The sequence below is a fragment of the Gadus macrocephalus genome, chromosome 2, assembly GCF_031168955.1.
Source record: "Gadus macrocephalus chromosome 2, ASM3116895v1".
NCBI lineage: Eukaryota > Metazoa > Chordata > Actinopteri > Gadiformes > Gadidae > Gadus > Gadus macrocephalus.
The window spans coordinates 18746375-18771929 of record NC_082383.1 but is presented as its reverse complement, the minus strand read 5'-3'; the positions used below and the strand labels follow the sequence as shown (position 1 = coordinate 18771929).

At 45.3% G+C, this 25555-nt stretch overlaps 2 protein-coding genes and 2 long non-coding RNA genes across 4 annotated transcripts in view; 1 reads left to right on the top strand and 3 right to left on the bottom strand.

Annotated features, from left to right (window-relative positions):
- LOC132451451 (zinc finger protein with KRAB and SCAN domains 3-like) overlaps window positions 1-8063 on the top strand; it is a 12922-nt gene extending 4859 nt beyond the window's left edge. Inside the window, exon 5 of the mRNA XM_060044036.1 lies at window positions 6995-8063. Coding sequence (XP_059900019.1) covers window positions 6995-7290 — 296 coding nt within the window. The 3' untranslated portion in view covers window positions 7291-8063. The remainder of the gene's footprint in view (window positions 1-6994) is intronic.
- LOC132451459 (uncharacterized) lies at window positions 2170-3115 on the bottom strand. The gene is made up of 4 exons (XR_009524069.1): window positions 2702-3115; window positions 2493-2553; window positions 2299-2392; window positions 2170-2216 (listed from the first exon to the last, which is right to left on the bottom strand). It is a non-coding gene; the product is annotated as an uncharacterized LOC132451459 (long non-coding RNA).
- LOC132451463 (uncharacterized) lies at window positions 4501-6236 on the bottom strand. Its single transcript, XR_009524070.1, has 2 exons — window positions 5326-6236; window positions 4501-4560 (listed from the first exon to the last, which is right to left on the bottom strand). It is a non-coding gene; the product is annotated as an uncharacterized LOC132451463 (long non-coding RNA).
- On the bottom strand, window positions 7959-18083 carry engl (endoglin, like; the record flags this gene model as incomplete). Its single annotated transcript, XM_060067883.1, has 15 exons — window positions 7959-7977; window positions 8962-9061; window positions 9710-9851; window positions 10534-10881; window positions 11092-11271; window positions 11674-11967; window positions 12253-12327; window positions 13677-13879; window positions 14485-14562; window positions 15061-15286; window positions 15606-15750; window positions 16192-16462; window positions 16637-16817; window positions 17544-17681; window positions 17874-18083. Coding segments are annotated over 15 exons (2610 nt in total), but the record flags the coding sequence as incomplete, so codon positions are not given.
- Window positions 18084-25555: the final 7472 nt, after the last annotated feature.

The window sequence follows — 25555 nt, the reverse complement described above, 5'->3', positions numbered from 1 at the left end:
AGCCAACCAGCGTGGAGCTTGACCCGACGTCACTGGCAGAGAGTAGTGACGCTTGCACAGAAGCATATGGCGGACATCTTTCTTTATTCTGGGTGGGAATAGTAACATAGTTATGCCATTAAAAGCACCCGATCTAAACTCTATCATGCACCCAAACAGGCGGCGTTTGGGTTTCCTACTTCGGACTCCTAAATCAAGCGCAGCCACAGGCGCGTTAGGCGCGTTGAACAATTTTTGTGACACACAATGATCAAGCGTCAAGTTAGGCGCGTTATGCACGTTTTTTAACCCGAGTAAAGCGTGCAGTGTGGCCTTTAAGGGCCGTTACATAGTCAATGCGAGCAACGCGCGTAAGCGACGCGAGTGACGTGAGCGACGCGCTTCCTTTCACAGTCTACAGCATACGCAAACGTCGCGGGCAATGCATGACATGCAGTACACCACTCACGCCACGGGCGGCAGCAGTATGGAGTTAGAATCATGCCAAAACCCCCCCCACACACAAAACGTGTTTTACTCACGCACAACGATTCACACACACACAAAACGTGTTTTACTCACGCACAACGATTCACACACACACTCAGTGTGGTTTGCAAATACAAAACATCATTCACAAACTAATGCATTTTGCTTCAGAAACAAATACAGTATGTTTTACACATAGGCCTACAAAGAAACATATTTCTTCAATTACAAAAAAATATCCTCCAAGTACAAACTAAAATCTTTCAAGTACAAACTTAAATCTTTCAAGTACAAAAAAAAATCCTTTAAGTACAAAACAGTGCTAGGGGCAGCTTTTGATGCGTGTAAAATGCGCGCCGCTGCGCTGGTGTATTTAGGCCTTAACGCGAGTAACGCGGTTGGTGTGGCCGTACCTTAACGCGTCTACGCGCCTATACCAATGGTTCCCGACGCCCCAAACGCGAGTAACGTGGTTGGTGTGGCCGTACCTTAACATCCACAGCGTCTGAAGCTAAGCTAACAGAGGCTGTTGATAAAACTGAAGTACAATGGCGGAAGGTACTGGATCTGACATAGAAGATGGCACCATGCAAAAGTTCACCATTTCGAAAGAAATACAAACGAGGACTAATTCCCTGAGTTCACCAACTAATACTCTTCACTAGAAATGTTGTGTGAAATGATTTTCAAGCAGTCTTGCGGTATTTGTTTGGTTCACGTGACGTCACTGTAGCTTTGCGCCGCCATCTTGACGACCGATCCCACCCACTGACCCACTGGTTTCAGTGGTAACTCGGCACCAACAACAACGCCTACGACCACAATCCAACAATGAGGATGCGCTCTTTTATTCTCTTTAGTGCAGGTAATGAAAGGTTCTGATGGATGGCATATCCATGTAGCTTACTAATGAATAAAATGCATACAAAAAACGTTGACATATGACCCACTCACAAGAAGTCACAAATATATAGTACTCAACTTTGCCATTATCAGATAAAGATTATTGGTGGCCAAGTGCCTCACTTTAGCGTCCTTAACCCATCCAGCAACAGCATATTGGTAGGCATCAGTGCTCTTGAACGCTTTCAAGATATCTTCACTGTATGGGGAGGGGTTGTGGACTAAATAAATATATATGTCATGTCAAATTGATTTGAGGCAAGCGTGAGGCCGATACTAATGGACTAAAAAAAACTGGGGGTAACAAATAAGGATCCGATTTTTCCAGATATCTCTGTCTCTCTCACATTCAGATGAGCGGTGTGGGCGGTGTGACACCAAATTTGTACCAGGTACGTAATCAGTTGTCCGTTGCCAGGCAAAGGACAACAGATTACGTGGGGTTGTCCATTGCCAGGCAGGTTTAAAAAAAAAAAAACACGCTCATGTTGCCAAAGACGAAATAATATAATACAGATAACGGATCGCTAGATAACACTTGTTTTTACTTTCTATTTGTATTGTATTTAATTGTTTAATCGAATTTAGCTAGTAAACTGAGTGTTTAAAGCAGGTTTCAAAAAACATTCGCGCTCATGTTGCCAAAGATGAAATAACATAATACAGATAACGGATCGCTAGATAACACTTGTTTTTACTTCATATTTGTATTGCATTTAATTGTTTAATCGAATTTAGCTAGTAAACTGAGTGTTTAAAGTGTTTCATAGTCTAGCTAGCTTGTGTTAATTTAATTTCCTTAAAGATATAGCTTCTTCATGCTGACTGCCATCAGCTCCAACTCACTGTCAAAGAATCAAACAGTCAAATCAATATTAAGCCTATACAATATACTATTTGGATTCTGTCACTGGAAACGTCATTCACTTCTCTTTTTCGCTTCAGTCTGAAGACTGGTGGAAGTAGTCCAGCCGCCATTTGTTTGGCCTCCTCCATGAAGTGTGGGAACCTTCTGCCGTGCCTCTATAAATAAAGAGAAATTATGATGATTGGAATTATACATATTTTGTTAATATTGGGGTTGAGGTATATATTCATATTTGAAATAAACAAAAACATACCAATCAAGGTGGAAGTTCTCAAGCAGTACTGTGCACCACAATTTTCTGAGGACTGGCATGACTTTCAAAAGTAAGGGGATATTGCAAGAATTGACAATGATAAAATATGTAAACAAGTATGAATTTTTCGATGTTGTAACCTTACATATGTCAAAAATCCAATTCTTATTTTAAACGTCAGCTCTTTTTTCATTTAATTGAATGCCTACTTACAACAGTGAAGTTAAACGGTGCCTCCATGGCAAGGTACCAAGCATACTGTGATGGAAAAATGTAATTGGTGACAACATTCACACGCGTTGTTATATCTGTTCAGTACATTTTAAGTCTGCGACTGAGTATACCATAATCATGAGATCCCACAGTCGTTCCCATATGCCTGTGGTTGAAGTCCCTGAACCATGAAGGTAGAACATAATATTAGAAACACATCTAAAAACGATTTATTCCTTAAAAGTTAGACAATAAAAAAGGCATGACAGTTTTGCTAAATCGTGTTGCTGTAGTATCACATTGGTGATTACGGATGACACTAAATAAACCACAGCACGGCTTTAACATGCATTTTACTCAATATATTAATAATTATTATGAACAGGTTAACTCTCACTAACTTCCATGAACGAAGTCTGTGATGATAGGCTATATTTCTACAAATGACATGACGAAACAACACGAACTAAGCTAACATTAGACTATAGTCATACCAGATAACGCCATACCAGCTAACCCTAACTATTTATATTAAACTCTGAACCACTTTGCAACAGGCAACTGTGTGTTGGTGTGTCTTATTGCTTCCCACGTCTGCGTCTGCATCTTTCCCACTCCTGGCTAATAGTTTCAGCTTTTGTACTGTATATCAGAAATTATCACCCTGTACCACACTGCTTACTTGTTGATGTTTTGTGAGCACTCAGGCATTTCTCTAGGTATCTTAAGTTTCCTACTGGAGTCATCAAAACTTTGAACTTTGTTATTGTAAGAAATATTGTGTTGCAAAAACACTTTGTGTCTTACCCTTACCGTTACCCTAACCATAACCCCAGTAACATTTCTTCATCATAAACTACAAGTTACGCAAAATGGCATACAAACATCCAGTCCAATATGAAAGAAAAAAGCTAGATTCATTAAGGAATCGAACCCCTTATCCCCGCGTTAATTAGTTGTTCTCTGACCACTAACCCATCAGGTCTTAGTACATGCGATTCAAGAGTTAACCACTTGACAATCTTTAAACTTCGGTTGCCTAGAAATTGTAAAGACAGTGATGTGTGTACATTGTGCGAGTATCCGTCACTCGCGTTGTGTGTGCAGTCCAAAATGAAAGAAAAAACCTTGCATCACTAGGGAATCGAACCCCCAATCATCAGTCTTTAAACATTGGTCGTTGGTAACTGTAAACAAAGAGATCGCATTTTGTTTAACTGCTAACTAACAAACGGGTTTATGCGTTCACTGAACAAAGATTATGGAAATAAAAGACCACTTTTCCATCAGAAAAATCATCAGAACCGTTATTACCAACCCATAGACACTAAAAGCCAAAACCTTTCTCACATGCACACCCATCGCGAGTGACGGCTACGCGCACACATAGCGAGTGACGTAGGACGTAAAGTCCCGCCCAGGTCGAAGTGGCGTCGATTTAGAGAGTCCCGTCGTTGTATAGGCGTGTATTTCACACGAGGGGCGTGTATTTCACACGAGGGGCGTGTCTTTGTACACGGGGCGTGTCTTGGCAGGAGGACGCAGGACGCAGTCGGACCCTATTGGAAAAATCTTGGAATTCTCAAAAACAAAGGACGCAAAAATGGCGCGGCTTTCGAGTGTCCTCAACATTGGAACAGTGCTTGTCGGCGTTCTATGACGTAGCGTCCTTAAAAGGGCGGCCGTTGAGCATGCTTCCTTGACATTGGGAAACAGCCCTAGTACTGAAGGGAAATTCAAATTGAGCGGAAGTACTTAGGCGGGCGGAGCCAGGCTAGGTCAAGACGGCACCAAATTAGAATTTTATTTTATTATTCGACTACATATAGGACACAATTTCAATACATATTCATGCCTCTGTCACGTTAAAATTGTACCGGGGGCGAAAATTGTACCGGCCTACGTCATCGTTTGTTTACATCCTGACAACCTGCCTGGCAACAGACGACGCGATGCAGAAAACATGTTTCCAAACGACGAAATAACATAATACAGATAGCGGATCGCTATCTGTATACAGATAGCGGATCGCTATCTGTATTATGATAGATAGCGATAACACTTGTTTTTACTTTATATTTGTATTGTATTTAATTGTTTAATCGAAACAATAAAAAAAATTGCCCGCAAAACGGGCGATCGCGTCAAATGACGCGTCAAATCACGTAGGAAGGTTCTTGAACATTCTAGACTATGAAACCTGCTTAAAACACTCAGTTTACTAGCTAAATTCGATTAAACAATTCAATACAATACAAATATAAAGTAAAAACAAGTGTTATCTAGCGATCCGTTATCTGTATTATGTTTCAAGAACCCTCAAGAGCCCGTTTCGCGGGCAAAACATTTGTCATTTGACGCGATCGCCCGTTTCACGGGCACATTTTTTTATTGTTTCGATTAAACAATTAAATACAATACAAATATAAAGTAAAAACAAGTGTTATCGCTATCTATCATAATACAGATAGCGATCCGCTATCTGTATTATGTTATTTCGTCGTTTGGAAACATGTTTTCTGCATCGCGTCGTCTGTTGCCGGGCAGGTTGTCAGGATGTAAACAAACGATGACGTAGGCCGGTACAATTTTCGCCCCCGGTACAATTTTAACGTGACACCTCCACCGGTGAAATGCTCCTTTAATAACAACATAAATCACAGAAGACCTGAAGAGGATATCAGTGCACGATGCGTTTTATTTTCCACAGAAGAGAAGGAAACATACATTTCCTTAGCAACATCAGTGAACACATATCTACTAAAAGTCAGTCCCACACACCCACACACACCCACCCCCCGGTATATCGGAGTTCACACTTCTGCATAACCCACCCTTTCGTTATACTCTGCATCACTACTCAAAGCCTTGTTGAGTCATTTTATTCTCGGATCTCTCGACCACTCTACATATCTCTACGTGTGCGGAGGACATCGCACTGCTCAGGGCCGTACGGTCTCTCGCCGGGACTTCCCGCTGGTGCTCGGGGGAGACGTGTGACATGGGGCGTAACGCAACAAGTCCCACCTTGTGACCGCAGCGCCCCGCACTGAGAGGGCCGGCAGGAAGTCGTCCTGATCAGCCAATCACATCACGTTTAGTCAACGTTTAGACCCCTCTACCAAACGCTACATACGTTTAGCAGACATTTTTATCCAGTGCGATTTACAATAAATACATTTTTCAGAAGAAAGAGAATCAACAATATATCTCTGGGCACAGTAAGGATGTTCATATAACTAAGTGCCAAGCAATAACAATCACTAGGTTAACACATTCCCGAATGCAGAAAAGCTACAGTGTTCATATCAATAACAACAACCAAGTTCCTTACACAACATCTAATGAAGAAGAACGATGTAACCACTTTAAAAACAGAGTTTTTCAGTAGCTAGCTGTATTAGAACTAACACACTTAGTTATTTTATTCTCCACCTGTTTGGGGCTGAGACTCCACTATCTACTCAAAGACAAAAAAACATTGAATATCTAATAGGATATTAGGAAATCCACAATTCTCTAAAGACAAAAAGTTTCCCACAGATATAGGCTCATAAATCAGGAGATTGGAAACGTTGAATATTGACTCGATAATACTGCAAAACAACATACTGCTAATAACGTCGTAAACAACAACAGGAACTTTCTATATTTTTCGCTGACTGGCTTCACTTTATGAAATATCTACAACTGGTTAGAAACCACCCACCACTGGTTTGCAACCACCACACCTAATGTTCTGTTTCAGTTGTTTCTCTGTTCTTTGCTGAGCTGTTCCTCTGGTTCTGAGGTGTTCCTCTGGTTCTCCATCTGGTTCTGAGGTGTTCTCTGAGATGTTCCTCTGGCTCTCCTCTCTGGTTCTGAGGTGTTCCTCTGTTTCTCCTCTCTGGTTCTGAGGTGTTCTTCTGAGATGTTCCTCTGTTTCTCCTCTCTGGTTCTGAGGTGTTCTTCTGAGATGTTCCTCTGTTTCTCCTCTCTGGTTCTGAGGTGTTCCTCTGGTTCTCCTCTCTGGTTCTGAGGTGTTCTCTGAGATGTTCCTCTGGCTCTCCTCTCTGGTTCTGAGGTGTTCCTCTGGTTCTCCTCTCTGGTTCTGAGGTGTTCTCTGAGATGTTCCTCTGGCTCTCCTCTCTGGTTCTGAGATGTTCCTCTGGTTCTCCTCTCTGGTTCTGAGATGTTCCTCTGGTTCTCCTCTCTGGTTCTGAGATGTTCCTCTGGTTCTCCTCTCTGGTTCTGGGATGTTCTTCTGAGATGTTCCTCTGGTTCTGAGATGTTCCTCTCGTGGTCCTCAGGAGAGAAGCCCCACGTGTGCCGGGTGTGCGGGAAGGCCTTCAGCCAGAGCTCCAACCTCATCACGCACGGCCGCAAGCACGCCGCCGCCGCCGAGAGGCCAGTCTCCTGCCGGCTCCGCCCCCGCGGCCACGACCGCCGCCACGCCCTGCAGCGCCACCAGGAGGGGCCCTGTTTCTATGGCAACGCTCCCTCAGGGAGCCCCGCCCCCCCATGGAGCCACGCCCCTCCGGGGGCCCCCACCCTCGGAGCCCGCCCAGAGGGGCGTCGCTGGCCGGGGTCAGCCGAGGCGTTCTGAGACCCCGCCTCCTTTAGTTTGTTTGTTTGCCGTTTTACTCCCGATTACTTATGTCTGGGATCATTAAAGTGGTTGGAGGATCTCAGGGTGTGTCCGTGGATTTGTGGTGTTACCAACTGCTGTTATTTAAGCCAATTGACTTTGAAATGACTGATGTTGTGGAGATGATGCATTGAGACACGTTAAAGCGTCGGTCTAGTCCAGAGCAACAGGAGGTCCGGTGCGTTGATGAGGGTCTGCCTGAGTCTGACGTCACCTGGTTCACACATCTAGATGGTCCATGAGCTTCACGTGAACCAGTGGAAACTGTCCTCACTTTTCTTAACTGTGAAACAGCAACGTTTGTTGACTTGCTACATCCTCGTATTGCAAACCGAACATACAAAGTATACTTTTTAGGTTAAAAAAAACATATCAAACCATCTTAACAATTAACTGCTGTGACCTAGCTAAATCCTTTTCTCTACGTTACATAAAATAAAAAAATATAAATAATAGTTGATGGTTCAATATCAAAGTGCTGCCCTTTAACTGACCTTGAAAAGCACATTAAAACGTCTCACTTGCAGTTTTGCTTTCATTTCCAAATGTTTGAACGGTTGAACTTTGAACGGGGATGACGCAAACCTTCTCTCTCTACGGCTGTGCTCTCCATTCTCTTGGCCATGTCAGAAAGGGTCAGAAAGACTGAAACAGTGAAACAGGAGGAACACATTAACCTCAGTGTGGTTGTGTTGTGTAAGAAGATTGCTAAACCACCGCTGTTTGGTATAATTCAGGATTCAGAAAGGTTCACTGGTGTGAAATTCATTTCCACAGCTTTTTCTTTCGAGTTATTTTCTATGTTTGGATTTGTAAACAAATATTTCCTTCTCAGAGATTGTTAACTCTCTATAATGTTGGGGGGAAATAGAAAAAAAATAGATTTATATCACAGCTTTTCTGGTGCAGAGCTTAGTTTATGTGAACACAGGTATCTGTTCAGAGGAGCAGACAAACTGAAGGTTGGACAGGCTCTGACCCGATGGTGAGCCCAGGCCTAGCTCCTGACCTAGCTTAAAACACAGTGGGCGCTAGCCTCGGGCTAACGTTAGCCTCGGGCTAAGTTTACCCTCGGGCTAGGTGCTTTTCTGGAACATTCTTGAGTCAAATGTGTGCTCTTCTAAAGCCATGTGGTTCAGTCATGGTCGGGTCACGCTGGGCACTGGTCTCGAACTGGTCAGGAACTGGTCGGGTCACATGGGTACTGGTCAGGAACTGGTCAGGTCACGGTGGGTACTGGTCAGGAACTGGTCGGGTAACGATGGGTACTGCCCAGATACTGGTCGGGTACTGGTCGGGTCTCAGTCAGACCCTGGCCCGCTACACCGAGCTTTCTGATTGGTCCATTGGTTCAGGAGGACTCAGGTTGCCATGGTTCCCGTTCTGCTGTGGCGCTGTGGTGAACAGACAGAATCTCCTCTCCACTGGCATCTTGGTTCCTTGTATCAAACCACACATTCCCAAAATATCCCCGTTAATAATCTCACGACAGAACAAATTTAAACACCATTAAATACTTGCACTTCTTATATTTTAAACCAATAATCAACCATCTACTATATTTTTATTTTGAAAGTTTATATTATTGAAATATTCATTGCTGGGGAACAGCCAATGAGCAGCCAGTACCTGTGGGTGTAGATGCAGCACAGCGCCCCCATCAGGGCCACACCAATCAGGAAGGCCGTGAACACGATGCCGATGAATGGCAGCACCTCTATCACTGAGCCTAAACCACAACAAACAGAGGAGCTAATCAGTTAGCATATAAAGCTACCGCGTCTATCACAGAGTCTAGACCACAACACACAGACAAGCTAATTAGTTAGCTCATGAAGCTACAGCCTCCATCACCGAGCTTAGACCACAACACACAGACAACCCCATCAGCTAGCATATTAAGCTACCGCCTCGATCACCGCGCCTAGACCACAACACACAGACAAGCTAGTCAGTTAGCATATGAAGCTACCGCCTCCATCACGGAGCCTAGACCACAACACACAGACAACCCCATCAGTAGTTAGCATCGAGCTAACATGTAGCAATCAGAATCTAAAGATTCAGATTCACTGTTGGATTAAAGTGCTTTATTCAACCAGTGTGATGTTGAGTCACCTTCTCTAGAAACGTGTTGATCTGGTGAGTAGTTAACAGCGCTTTAAGTAATTTCATATCACTAAGCAGAACATGGGTTTGTGTCTGATGCTCAACGTTTTGATCCAGATATCAGAGTAACGTGGAAGGAGATATAGGAAGGGTGTGTGTCTGTAAGGGTGGAACTGGCAGACATAACCTCTGAGGTAGTAGACTGTAATGTCCTGCTGTAACGTCAGGACAACGGGATCAGGGGAATGTTGAGGTAGGTCACACTCACCGCGCGGGCCGAGCGCGCTGGGTCTGCGGGGCCGCGGGCCAGCAGAGGGCGCCAGAGGCCGGCCCGCCCCCGGGCTGAGGGACGGGGTCACCATGAGGTGCTGGGTCACCACCATGGGCCGGCTCAGGTTCCTCTCCTCACACTGGAGCACACGGAGGAACAAATCAGGCTGCAACCCCTCACAGACGGGATCCCTCCGTCTGTAGTATTAATAATATTAATAATAATAATAATAATAATAATAATAATAATAATAATAATAATAATGCATTTGATTTATGGGCGCCTTTCTTGACACTCATGCAAATCAAACTTTCATAAGAGCAAGCAAGCGGAAAAAAAACATAATAAAACAAGAGAAAAGAGTGGGGCCATTCTAGTCCCAAGAATGCGACTGACTCAAAGGGAGTAGGCTTGTCTGAATAGATAAGTTGTCAGGTGAGATTTGAAAGTGATAATGGAACTGGAGTATTGGATGTTATGAGGCAGAGTTCAAGAGGGGGGGGGGGGGGGGGGCTGAGCGAATGAATGCTCTTGACCCAATGGTAACCCGGCGAGCAGGAGAGGGTGAGCTCGATGGAGGATGAGGACCTGAGAGAACGGGTGGGTGTCTTGATATGGAGGAGCTCGGTAAGATACTGAGGGGCAAGATGGTGCTTGGCACTTGGTTCTATGAACATCCTTACTGTACCAACAGCAATATGTTGTTGTTTCTCTTTCTTCTGACATATGGACTTATTGTAAGTCGCTTTGGACAAAAGCGTCTGCTAAACGCCTTAGTGTAAATGGGGTGTGGGGGGACTGTGCTGAGGTGCTTCCTCCACCTGCTGGCCTGGAGGAGCAGAGGTCAGGCGGGGGATGGGCTGCCCCTCCGGGCAGGGCGTCCTCGGCGGGTTCTCCTCACTGGAGGAGCCGGAGGAGCAGAGGAGGAGTCGGCAGTGGAGGAACTGCACGGAGGCGTTGTAAACGGGCGGCAGGACGAAGCTGAACCTCAAGGACTGCGTCTCCTCCTCCTCCTCCTCTTCCTTCTCCTCCTCGACCTCCTGCCGGACCAGAGTCTTCCTCCTCTGCTTCACTCCTCCATCTTCATTCGTCTCTACGGACGCGTCGTGGCCGGGCGTTTCTCCTCCTGGACCCTCATCACCTCCTCCTCCTCCTCCTCCTCCTCCTCCTCCGCCTCTCATCCCGACTCCTCCTCCTGCTCGACGGTCTCCTCCACCAACTACTCCCTTCACACCGCCTCCCCCATCTCCCTCCCCATGTCCTCCTCCCTCCCCAGCTCCTACCTCACTTCCTCCTCCCTCCCCACCTCCCTCCCCACCTCCTCCCTTCCCACCTCCTCCTTCCCCAGCCCCACCTCCTCCCCCTCCCGTGCCCCCCCTCCCCCCCGGTCCTCCCCCCTGGCCTCCCCCCCTCCAGAGCTGGGTGAGGCTGAGGGAGGGCTGGGCGGGGCAGCGGTCCCTGATGAGGGGCCAGTAGGGGGCACTCTTGGGGTCCGACTCGGGGGACACCACACAGGACCGGAGCTCCAGGCTGCCGGCCAAGCGGCCCGCGAAGGAGATCTGGAGGGAGAGAGAGCGCAGGGGGACCAGAGATCCACCATGGAGCTATTGAGAAGTTAATTAACAGCCTCGGAGCTAATGAGAAGCTAACCTTCTCAATAGCTTCTCATTAGCTCTGAGGCTGTTAATTAATAGCTATTTTAATTAATTAAAGAAAAATGAATACATAAAGAAGAAAAATATATGTTCTACCTAAACACACACATACACACACACACACACACACACACACACACACACACACGCAAACAAACACACACACAAACATACAGACATTACATACAGACATTGACAAACACACACTCAGACAGACACACACATGCACACAAACACACACACAAAGACCCCCCCCCCCCACACACACACACACACACACACACACACACACACACACACACACACCTCTACGTAGACGCGGTGGTCTGCGATGACCACACAGGGGCCGGTCCGGCTCCTCTGGAAGCTCTCAGAGACGAAGAGTCTGAGGGCAAGGACTGGCCCCGCCCTCACAGGCCCCGCCCCAACCGGCCCAGCCCTGACAGGCCCAGCACCGACTGGCCCCTCCCCGACCGGCTCCGCCTGGGGTGTGGGGGCCAAGAGTAGGTCCCCCCCCCCAGAGCCCAGGTCCCGGGGTACCCCACCCAGAGAGGCGGTGACCTCATCGTCATCCGGAGGAGACGCACAGAAACAGCTGATCTGCAGAGGAGGAGGAGGAGGAGGATGGGGGGGGGGGGGGGGGGGGGGGGGGGGGAGGAGGATGAAATGGAAGAGGAGAAGTTAAGCACACGGAACAACCATCACTACCACTCATTCATAAAGAGGTCTTCTATTGTTACTGTGGTTGTTTGTCGCACACATACACATACACACACACACAAACACACACACACACACACACACACACACACACACACACACACACACACACACACACACACACACACACACACACACACACACAAACACAAACATGCCCCTCACCTGAATGCGCAGGGGCCCGGTGGTTTGGGGGCCGTTGGTAGGGAGGGGGCGTGGCTGCTCTCTCCAGATGAACACCTGACCAGAGATGAGCAAAAAATAATTGTTGCCACTTGCCACCCAGAAAACGTCATGTTTTCCATGAAAACTCACTTTTATTCAATGTGCTTACATAATTGCAAAAGGGTTTTCGAATCATCAGTTAGCCTTTTCACACGATTAGCTAAACAATTTACCATTAGAGCACAGGAGTGCTGGTTCCTGGAAATGGGCCTCTGTACACCTGTACAGAGGCCCATTCTTTGAAAACAAATGCAGATGGCTAGCGTAGAAGTGCATGGGAAAGGGTCAGAGTTGTTATGACAGTGTTGTAAAATATCTACTAAGAAGCTGTAGGGAGAGCTGTGTAGAGAAAAGAGTGAGCGAAAACCGAGAAAACAGCGAAGAAATGGCCGATCCTGCATAGTGGGCCTTTAACATTATTTCATAATATATAAAAGCCTGATATTGTATTCTTAAATGTTTGTGGGTTTTAATCTCAACACACACCTCACTAAACACACACCGCCACATGTAGATATCCCATTAAAAAACAGCTCTTTCCAGCTAGAATAGTAATTTACAACATTAACAATGTCTCATTTAATGTAATCTTCATTGAAAAAACTGTGCTTATCTTTAAAATGGCGCAGTAAAAGGGCTAAACCGGCCGGCGTCCGGCCGGTTTAGCCCTTTTACTGCGCCATTCTAGGGCCGGATTGTGGCCTTCTTGGCTTTCCATAACGCCTTGCGCCCACTGCCTCCGTCCGTTGACTGATCCCCATTGACTTTGAATGGGGACGGACGCGCAATGCATTGTGGATCCCCGTGCACTCCGTTGGAGCCTTCGGCGCCCTCAAAAAGTTGAACATTTTTCAACTTTTTCGGCAGAGACGGATCCGTCATCCAATCAGTTTGCGTGTGCAAATTTAAGCACTGTGACGCTACTCGGGCTCTGACGACCGTGGAGAGCTCCCCCGTCCGTCAGCCACGCCTTCCGACGTCCTTTGACGGACGGTGCAGGCACGAGGCGTAAGGGTCCCTCTCGCTCTGCACATCTGAAAGCTAAATCTGGTGGTTAATTTAAATCACCTATTTAATTTAAATCTCTTGTTTAGTTATAAAGCTCTTATTCGATTTTGAAGTCTTATTTTATTTGTAATCTTTATTTCATATAAAATTTGAAATATCTTTAATATTTAATCTAGAATAAAATTGTTGACTCTTATTTAAATTTATCACTGCGGTCATAGCATGGATTCAAATCCCAGACCACCACACTTTATATTCCAAGCAAAGCCCCCCTTAGCTTCCTGCTAGCTTCCCGCTAGCATCCCGCTAGCTTCCCGTTAGCTTCGCATTAGCCGCCCCCAGCCAACTCTCCTCACCGTGTTCTTGAACTGCACCCCCCTGGGATGGCCCTGCAGCGCACCCTCCGTCCCACAGGAAATGACCGGGTACGCCAGCAGGAAGTGGCTGCTGTTGGACCGCGCCCTGCACTCTGGGTCCCGCAGCGTCACGGCAACCACCGGCTCCGACAGACCCTGAGCAAACCGGTTCAGATCCAGTTTGAAAATAGCGAGTTCATTTCCTACGATAAATATCTATATATATGTGTATGTATGTATGTATGTATGTATGTATGTATGTATGTATGTATGTATGTATGTATGTATGTATGTATGTATGTATGCATGCATGCATGCATGCATGCATGCATGTATGTATGTATGTATGTATGTATGTATGTATGTATGTATGTATGTATGTATGTATGTATGTATGTATATATAGATAGATAGATAGATAGATAGATAGATAGATAGATAGATAGATAGATAGATAGATAGATAGATAGATAGATAGATAGATAGATAGATAGATAGATAGATAGATAGATGGATAGATGGATAGATGTAGATAATAAGTTGAGTTAAGAATGTTGTGATGATTCCATGCTGATAACAAATAGATGTGTGTATACATGTGAGTGTGTGTGTGTGAGTGTGTGTGTGTGTGTGTGTGTGCGTGTGCATTATGGGGACCATCAGAATATTGGTGAGTGTTTGTGTGCATGTGTGTGTGGGTACAATGTGAAGACCTGTAGGATGTGTATGTCCAGCAAGACATTGAGCCGTCCGTCATCACAGCGAACGCTAAGTAGCTCCGCCCTCCTGGCTCCTCCCCCAGCGTTGCCTAGCAGCCACTCTCTCAGACGGCCCTGAGCTGGCCAGCCGGCCCGACCCCTGGCCCCGCCCCCTGCAGGCTCCGCCTCTAGGGGGACAGAGGGGAGGGGCAACGTGATTCAAAGACGGCCACTCATAGCGCTCTACGTCATTCAAAAATAATGAAAAAGGAGCATGTAAAATAGAAAAAATAAAGACAGAGGAAAGAAATTTTAAATTATTATACAACTATAACAAAGTAAAGAGCAAGACGGCAGTATGAACCAAGTATATGGCCACACACATCCTACAGGTGTTCACATTGTACACACACACACACACACACACACACACACACACACACACACACACACACACACACACACACACACACACACACACACACACACACACACACACACTCACTGACACTCCGATTCACAAGCACTCCGACACAAACACACTTCTGACAAATGTACTTGTTGCTTTGGATAAAAGCGTCTTCTAAAGGCCCTCAATGTAAATGTAAGTATATTCTTCTTTGCTAACGTTTCATATCGGGAGTGTTTGAAATATGATGAAGACAAGGGTTGTGGACGACGATGACGATCATGAAGATGAAGAACCTCTCTCTCCTCACCTGTCCCGCCCCCGGCCAGGTGGACCACGAACCGATTGGCCAGGGGGGCCTCGGTGTATGACGTCACCACGGTAAAGCCCCTCTGATTGGCCCACTCCAGCATGTCAGGCACAGCAGAGAGGTCAGGGGTCACCACGCTGGAGAAGGAGAGGTGAGGCTGGGGCGGGTAGGGTGGAGAGACACCGGTGGAGGACTAGAGAGAGAGAGAGAGAGAGAGAGAGAGAGAGAGAGAGAGAGAGAGAGAGAGAAGGCGATGAGAAACTGATGACTGCTATGAAAGTGAGCGTCTTAGTAGTAGTCGTTATGCTATGCGACTGTTTGTGTGATTCCTATAACTGTGTTCAATTCCCAATTAGATATCTGATATTAATTATTTATATGACTCAGTGTTGACCTTGATACTTGAAATAAGCTTTGTAGACCAAAAAAGTGGGTAACAAACAAGGAATGACAGATAAACACCAAACAGAACCTCCACTGCGGACATCAAAACAACAACAGGGGGTCCTCACGTAAACAGAGACATCGCCATGGAGACCGGGAGCCAGCACCCCCCAGTGCACCGGGACCAGGCTGCTCACGACCAGGACCACCCGGTGAGGACCGGACCGGGCCACCGGCGGCAGCAGAGAGACCACCACCTCCACCTGCAGAGACCTGAGGAGAGAGAGAGACCATCACCTTTAACTGAATACCTAAACCAAACTGGTGATGCATCATGGGAATCACTATTAATGTGCAATGTCGTTATATCATTTCCTAACCCTTATTTATTAGGGTTTGAGCCGGTTGTCCACCCATCTGTCTGTCTGTCTGTCTGTCTGTCTGTCTGTCTGTCTGTCTGTCTGTCTGTCTGTCTGTCTGTCTGTCTGTCTGTCTGTCTGTCTGTCTGTCTGTCTGTCTGTCTGTCTGTCTGTCTGTCTGTCTGTCTGTCTGTCTGTCTGTCTGTCTGTCTGTCTGCCTGCCTGTCTGCCTGCCTGTCTGTCTGTCAAGCTGTATTGGCATGAGAAACTAACGTTGCCATTGTCAAAGCAGGTGAACAATTAAGAGGTCAAAGTATCAAACGTTAAATACAAAATAAAGATCCATGTCTCTCACCCACAGAGGGCTGATCCGGCTGAGACCAGTCTGATCAGGTGCACCTCCTCTTCCCCGCTCCGGTTCCCCTTGGGGGGGAGGCAGCCTCGCACCTCCTGCTGCTGGAGGTCAGAGGTCAGGTAGTGGGGTGACAGGAAGAGGGGCTGCAGGGAGCACGCCTGATTGGCCGAGGGATCTGGAGGGCACCAAGTGGTAGGACTTTTGTCTTTAAGAAGGTTGTTGCACGTTATCCTGCTGTTGGTGGGACCAGAAGCTAAGAACTTGTGTGTTTAGCTTTGCAGTTTTAAGTAAATTTGAACTTGTTAGTAAGAAGTTGTTGAAGCTAGTTTCGGTCACCAGGTGTGAACAACTGTATGGTGGAGCTAAGGCGGCCAGAGCTTCGTTGTGCACTTAACGGCAAGTCACCCTTCAGGTTCAGGTCCCGAGGCCCCCGGCGCGGACTCACCCTCCCCCAGCCGGGTGTAGACACGGTCGGCGTGGGCGGCGTGGGTCATGGAGGTCAGGCCGCCCGCGTGCCGCTGAGCCCAGCGCAGCAGGGCGCGGGGGGGGAAGGGGGGCGGGGGGCGGAGCCTCTGCAGCCGGAACGCCATGGCGGGCGAGGACACCACCGTGGAGTTAGGGGACACCTTGGGGGGTCAAAGGTCAGCTTTACAGCAGGCAAAAGTCCTCTCAATCCTCTCAGGCTCCGTCGACCAATGCGGACGAGGAGGATGGAGATGAAGAGGAGGAGCAACGATCAACAAAACTGACAGAGGAGGAAATGAGCGAGGATGCTGATGATGATGAAGATGATGATGAGGATGAAGATTGTGAAGCTAATGTTGAGGATGAAGATGGTGAAGATGATGGTTAGGATGAAGATGGTGAAGATGATGATGAGGGTGAAGATGGTGAAGATGATGATGAGGATGAAGGTGGTGAAGATGATGATGAGGATGAAGATGGATAAGATGATGATGAGGATGTCGATGTGAAAATGATGATGAGGATGAAGATGGTGAAGATGATGAAGACGATGAAGATGATGATGATGGTGAAGATGATGATGAAGATGGTGAAGATGCTGATGATATACAGACACTGGTGAAGATGATGGTGAATACATGAAGGTGATATGGAGACATGATGAAGATGAAGGTGTAGAAGAAAAAAAGATTAAGAAGTTAAATACGTGAGGAAGATTATATGTTTAGGGCGATGACGAAGATGAAGATGAGGGGATGACGAAGGAGGTGATGTCATACAAACACACACAGACACCTGCGCACACAGGCACACACACACATATGCACGCACGCACGCATGCAAACACGTGCTCACACGCAGGCACACACACACAGACACACACACACCTGTACCAGCACAGAGAGCTGTGTGGCCAGCCCCTCGGCCTCCAGCATCCAATCGAGGGCCTGCTCCGAGATGAGTAGCAGGATGATCCTCCTATCAGGAGCCGGGGGCCGAGTCAGAGGCCTCAGGACCACGGTCACCTGAACAGGTAGACGGAGAGAAGGTAGGGCCGGCTGGACAGCAAATAGAAGGTTGATTCTATGGTCATGTGACGCAGGTGAGTTGAATTTGAAACTATTATGCTATGATGTTAAAGACCCAGATTGTATATTGACGAAGTTTCAAGTGTTGAGGTTATTGATTGATTTATGAATTGTATTTTTCTTGGTTACCATGCGGCCGTGGGTGGGCCGGCCCACCGCGACCAGGTGCATCTCCTGGCCCCCCCTTTCCTGGGCGGCGCACCCTGGCCCGGCCTTGAAGGTCTCCAGCTGACCGCGGACGGGGTGCAGTGCCCCCGCTGGCGACAGGCGGCACTGCAGAACCTCACCGCGGACTGCACAACACAACACAGTAAAACAGACGAGAGAGTACCGGACAAACAAGTTGACATCACAGGTCACGTGTAATGGGTTATTTTAACGTTGTGTGAGCACAAGGCCTGACATAGCCTTCTTCATCACATTCATCAAATAACTAACACTATTAAGTCGTTAGGAGCCAAAATATAAACCACAACTGAATTGTATTCCAGACACTGACACAGGTGACAAACCAGTCTATAATCGAACCCTACCTGCTACACTCCTCCAGATCAGGATCCACATCACCGCCAACCGGAGAGCCGCCGGTAACGGGGCCATGGCTGCTGCACCGGAAAGATTTGAACAACACTCTAGATCCAAGCATGCTGCAACATTCAACACTATGAGTTCTCTTAATGGCCTGCTTCGTTTCATTGTTGTTTCTCAAAACGAGTCTACCTAACTGACCAGCCGTGGTCGGTTTACTTGGTTGACCCCTGGTGTCCGTGGTTGACCCCCTGACCCCTGGTGCCTGGGGTTGACCCCTGGCCTGTTCGTCATGTTTCCTCTGAATTACCGAACTTGTGTTTATTATGCCCGTTTCTGCCGGCGGGTCGCCGGCAGAAACTTGTATTTTAAGTGCAATATTTATTCATAACATCGGTTTATAACACTTTAAATAAGAATGATAAGTCAAGGTTAGATCAAACAAATCAAAAGTGCATATGTTTTCTTTAGACCGTTTCGGTTCCAGACTTTTCTTTTTTTATACTCGGGGGGCCAGCGGGGTGGCCAACCTCTGACCACCCTGGCCCCCACGTGGCTACGCCACTGCGTGTGGCAGCTTTAATAAATAATACAGCTTATATCTTATAGCCTATCTTCTCCATAGTTGTCTAAAGTAAAAGCAGCCTACCGTTCAGCACAATAGAGACAACACACTAAACTGAAGTTTGTTGTTGATTGTTTTTCTGTTTAACAGGTTATCAGCTGCAGGCGTCTTTCAAGGCGAAGTTAAAGAAGTTAGAAAACTGTAAATAAATCTGTGAGGCGTGTAACTCTGCAATCGGATAACAGAGGAGGACCCTTAAGGTTAAATAAGGTTGCGTGGTGATATTTCAGCTATTTAATATAATAAAATATGATATAGTATAGGCTTATATTAGCTTATATACTCATATTAAAATAGAGTAATCATCTTACCTGAACCGCAACACTGAAGCGGCCAAACTTGTGGAAAAACTGCCGGTAGAAAATTTGAAAGAAAAGTCGATTTCCTTTAAGTTTTAAATGGACATTTCACACGATCAATTACTGCGTTTCGCTTTCGATTTGAACCCTTACGATATTTAGAGTTAACATGTTACTGAAAATCTTTAGTGAATAAGAGGTAGCCTGTCTCCCCCGGACAGACGCGTGCGTCAGGTGGGAGGGGGGAGGTGGGAGGGGCCCCGGGATGGTGTGACAGCCTGCAGAGGGGAGGGAAGAGAGAGGGTAGACGTTGAGCATCAGGCGACAGGGAGGGAGGATGGAGTGGAGAGAGGGGCGAGTGGGAGGGGAGGAAAACGAGAAGGCAGGACTGTTAAATGTTTAGAAGATGCACACAGGGAGAGAGAGAGAGAGAGAGAGAGAGAGAGAGAGAGAGAGAGAGAGAGAGAGAGAGAGAGAGAGAGAGAGAGAGAGAGAGAGAGAGAGAGAGAGAGAGAGAGAGAGAGAGAGAGAGAGAGAGAACATAGGGGTGAAAAAATGCCCTCACATAACAGAGAATGTGGCATGTAGCCTACCTCTGGAATCAGACACTCTAGCAAAAGGAGGAGAAGCCGAAAGTAATAATACTTTGTATTGTGACCAGATTAAGGGGGTCAGATATTGGACCATCATTATTTGTTTATCGGTCAGTGTGATATATGTCCAGAAACTATCCCATGCTGGTGCTTTATCCTTGCTTATAGTATTCAGCTTATTAAGCATGTGTTCATATGAGGCTGTTTTTATCATGGCGTTAGCCCATTCTTTAAACCCAGGAGTTGTAGGTGTATTCCAGTGTTTAAGAATCGTCCTTGCAGCCACTGTAATGCCAACCACGAGGACAGAAAAACTCTTTACTTGACACATTACATAGTTGACTTCTGTCACCTAGCAGGCAAAGTCTCAGAGAGACTGGTATTTTTCTCCCGGCCCATTTGCCAAGGTACTCAAAAACACAAAAAAACAAATCTCCAAAAGGGCTGAATAGATGGGCATTGCCGAATACAGTGTGATAAAGTACCAGCTTCTTTCTGACATTTCCAACATAAATTGTTATTCATTGCTCCCATTCTATATAGTCTTAGTGGTGTAAAGTAGTACCTGTGTATTATTTTATATTGGGTGAATTTCCCTTTGGCTTCCCTTATGTACTTTCCATTGTCAGATATAATTTTCAACCGTGTACTGTCCTCCATTATACATCCCAAATCTTTCTCCCATATTACTTTGAGGTTATGACAGTCATCGCTAAGCAATTGGTTGGTTTTCCTATAAAACATAGAAGCTTGTTTGCATTCCCCAGGTAGTTTGAGGTAATCCATGATGTGGTTCCCATCTCTGTACTGAATCTTGGAGGTAATTAGCGTCTGCTAAATGCCCTAAAAGTAAATGTAAATGTAAATGTAATACAGCTCCTGATTTGAAGGTACTTCCAAAAATTGTCTTTACCCTTGAGCTTATATTTTCTCACCAAGTCTGAGTATGATATATAAACACTTGATCTTCAAATAGATCAGCAATGTTTCATATACCACTACTACGCGGCTTCTTCCAAAATACTGATGTCCTTCCAATTTTAATCATTGAGTTATACCATAAGGAGGAGTAGGATGCTTACAATGTGACAATTTAAACATTGTATGTACTTTGGTCCATATCTCTTTGGAGTGTGCCATGATAGGATTGGGTAAATAAGGGAACACTGGGAGAGTCTACCTATAGGTGAAAAAGGGAGTGCCGACTTATTTTCAATAGCAACCCATTCTAATGTATTATCTTTATTCCAGTGTCTGGTTATTTTGGCCATTTCGAAAGAGATGTAATACAATCTTGGGTCTGGCAATCCCAGTCCGCCTTTGTCTCTAGGTGAGCACACTTTGCTAAGCATAATTCTGGGTAATTTCCCTCCCCATAAAAAGTCTTTAATTATTGTGTCATATCGTTTGAAAATCTGAGGCAAGGCAAGGCAATTTTATTTATAAAGCACATTTCAGACACAGGGCCACTCAAGGTGCTTCACAGGGTTAAAATCAAATATAGAACACACATACAAAAAATAAACAAATTTAAAACATGGATAGAAATACAACATTTAAATAAAAGCACAAAAAATAAAAATTACAGGTTAAAAGGGAAACAAGAAAGTTTTGAGACCCGATTTAAATGAGCTGAGTCTCAGCGGACCTCAGACTCTCTGGCAGTCCGTTCCAGATATTGGGCGCATAAACGCTGAATGCCGCCTCTCCCTGTCTAGTCCTAGCTCTGGGGATTTTTAAAAGACCTGTCCCAGACGACCTAAGAGCTCTGGTCGGTTCATAGAGGATCAGAAGATCAGTCATGTATTTTGGCCCTAGACCATTTAGGGCTTTATATACCAACATCAATATTTTAAAATCAATTCTCTGTTTGACAGGAAGCCAGTGTAAAGACTTCAGAACTGGGGTGATGTGATCCACTTTTTTGGTCCTAGTGAGGACTCGAGCAGCAGCGATTTGAATTAGCTGAAGCTGTCTGATTGATTTTTTTGGAAGGCCTGCAAAGACACTATTACAGTAGTCAAGTCTACTAAAAATAAATGCATGGACAAGTTTTTCTAAGTCCTGCTGAGACATTAGCCGTTTAATTCTCGATATATTTTTTAAGGTGGTAGTAGGCTGACTTAGTAATTGATTTAATGTGTTTTTTGAAATTGAAGTCGGAATCTATGGCTACTCCAAGATTTCTAGCTTGGTGTGTGCTTTCTAACATAACAGATTTAAGCTGTGCGCTGACTTTTAATTGTTCATCCCTGGCACCAAAGACAATTACTTCAGTTTTGTCGTTGTTTAATTGAAGAAAGTTTTGGCACATCCAGTCATTGATTTGTTCAATGCACTTACTTAGTGCTTGAATCGGACTATAGTCTCCTGGTGATATGGTTATGTAAATGTGTGTGTCGTCTGCATAATTATGGTAACATAATTTGTTCTTGTTCATAATCTGAGCTAGCGGTAGCATGTATATATTAAACAGAAGAGGCCCAAGAATGGAACCTTGGGGGACCCCGCATGTAGTATTTGTTCGCTCGGATGTGAAATTGCCTATTGACACAGAGTAGTCTCTTTCCTTTAAGTATGATTCAAACCAGTTTAGCACAGTTCCAGAAAGTCCAACCCAGTTTGAAAGTCAATCTAGTAATATGTTGTGGTCAACTGTGTCGAACGCAGCACTGATATCCAGTAAAACTAAGACAGAACTTTTGCCACTGTCTGTGTTTAAGTGGATGTCATTGAGGACTTTAACCAGTGCGGTCTCAGTGCTGTGGTGTTGTCTAAAACCTGACTGAAAGACATCAAAGCAGTTATTCATTGCTAAGTAGTTATTTAGCTGATGATAAACAGCTTTTTCAATGATCTTGCTTAAAAATGGTAGGTTGGATATCGGCCTATAATTGTTCATGAGTGATGTATCTAGATTTTTCTTTTTTGTGAGTGGCTTGATGACTGCTGTTTCCAGGGGCCGTGGGAATACACCAGTGCGAAGGGACATATTGACAATTTCTAGGACATCTGAGGCCATGCAGTTAAAGACAGTTTTAAAGAAGCCTGTGGGCAGAATGTCAAGGCAACAGGAGGAGATTTAAAGTGTTGTATAATGTCATCCAGGTTTTTCTTGTTTATCAGAAAAAACTCTGTCATGGCATCTGAATTTATTTTAAATGGGTACAGAGATAAAACATATCTTGAACCTGGTATTGATGCGGTAACAGCTTGTCTTATTTTATGAATTTTCTCGGTAAAGAAGGAGGCAAATTCATTGCAGGCCCTCGTGGAAAGATGTTCAGACGCCACTGTCACAGGAGGGTTTGTTAGCCTGTCAACAGCAGCAAACAGGGCATGTGCATTGTTGCTGTTTTTGGTGATGATGTCAGAAAAGAAAGACTGCCTTGCATTTCTTATTTCGTAGTTTCTCTTTGAACATATCATAATCAACATTGAGATTTGTCTTTCGCCACCTGCGTTCTGCTTTATGGCACTCTCTCTGAGGGGATATAGTTACTGGTACCATCATGAGTATATAATTGAATTGTGGAGAAATCACAATTTTTATAAGATTAACCTTTCCCCATAATGTCAGATTAATTGTCCCCCATTTATCTAAATATTTTTTTATTTTTTGTAGTACTGGTTCAAAGTTTAATGTCGGCATTTCTTCCACAACCTGGCTTAGTTTTATTCCCAAATATTTCATCCCTTTTGGTACCCATTTAAAACCAAAGTTTGTCATTAAGTTTGAATTGAGTAATCTCGTAATAGGCATGGATTCCGACTTTGTCCAATTATTCTTGTACCCTGATAATTTGGAATATGATTTTATTGTGTCCATTAAGTGGGGCGTCGAAATCAATGGGTCTTTTACCAGCATAAAAATATCCTCTGCGTACAATGACAATTTGTGCTCTTTCCCGCCTCCATCCACACCTTTAATATTTGCATTGGCCCTAATCGAATTAGCCAGCCGCTCCAATACGATATTAAACAATAATAGGGATAAAGGGCAGCCCTGACAAGTTCCTCTGGTAAGGTTGAATAGAGGTGATATTATCCCGTTAGTCATCACAGCTGCCTTTGGGCTTTTATACAAGGTTTTAATCCAGATGTTAATAATAAATGTTTGTCCGAATCCAAAATGTGATAGAGCTGCAAGCAAGAAATCACATTGAACCCGGTCGAATGCCTTCTCAGCATCAAGTGAGAGGCCAACGACTGGGTCTCTTCCTGTCCTGTTGGACCATATCAAGTGTAATAGTCTTCTCATGTTGTCTGTAGCCAACCTATTTTTCATAAATCCCACTTGGTCAAGGTGTATGATGCTTGGTAATGCACTTTCCAGACGTAAGGCCAAGATCTGACGGACGATTCTCAGTCTGTAAACACGTTTAATCTTTTGTGTGTCTGTCAGACGTTGCTACTCTCTCTCTTCTTCCAGGATAGGGTTCATTATAGATTCATGGATCATTTATCCAGAGCTGTTGAAGAAAATTGGACCACTCAGGAACTCCCAGAATGGTCACACAAACTAACTATCAGCCTATAATATTGTGTTATATTGAGATCTATTATGGAGAGCAGGTGGGTTGTACGTTTCTGATGATTAAATATCACTAACTCCTCGGATGGTCTGTCCGTGTGAACAAGGATCACTCAGAAATGTCCCCGAATGAGAATGAAGAACTTGAAAACCCTGGTTCATTACTGGTATGTGTGTTAATGCTTTTTTTTTTGGTTATTTTCATGTCTTCATTTTTACCTACTTGTTTTCCATTCTCCCAAACAGACCTTCAGGGCTTTGAGTTTGGAACATTATTAAATGTACCAGATGAGTCTTTCATCCGTCCCCAAACATTACTCGAGTTGAAAACCAGGTGACCAAGGCATCGGAAACCCTTCTACCTGTCTCTGCGTGTGTCAGTGTGTGCGTCTGTGTGTGTGATTGGATCCGTGTGTGTGTGTCTGCGCATGTGTGTTTATATGTGCTTGTGTGTGTGTTTGTGGGGGTATGTGTGTGTGTTTGTCTGTGTGTATCTGTGTGTGTGTGTGTGTGTGGCTGTTTGTGTGCGTGCATGTGTGTGTGTGTGTGTGTGGCCACACCCCCTTTAATTAAAACCATTACCCGTCCTGTCTTTGTCCATCAACTGTTTGTTCTTCCAAATATAATATGAGAGCTCTAAACCAGCCTGTGTCTTTCCGGGCGGGCCGCATCCTAATGCCTGCTGGGTAATGACATCCATTAGGGCTCCTAGCGCTGAGTGCTGCCTGACGCACTGTCTTGTTTTTGTCTTCCTGTGTGTGTTCTTGTCGAATAAAAAAACTTGTTTTTTAGGCAGGTGCGTTTGTGTGTGTGAGGCTGTAGGTCTGTGTGTGTACATGAATCTGTCTTTGAGTATGCGGGTTTCTAAGAGTATGTGTGCGTGTCTAGGAATGTGTGTGTGTGTGTGTGTCTGTCGTGCACGCGCGTCAAGGAGCATGTGTATTTGTGTGTGAGTACGTGTCTAGAAGTATGCATGTGTGTGTGCATGCGTATGTATGCGTCTGTGTCTAGTCTGCATGCATGTGTGTGTGTCTAGGAGTATGCATGCATGTGTTTGCATGCACAGTGTGCGTTGGGCATTAAGGGCCCACCGCCTAGAGCAGCCTCTCCAGACACACTAGAGTTCTAAGGAGTCTTGAGTTCGGACCTGCTGAGCCTCGGCCCTCGGCTCAGGTGCTCTCTAATAAACTGCTGTGCCCTGGCCTCTTGTGCGTATGTCTATAGGAGAAGCC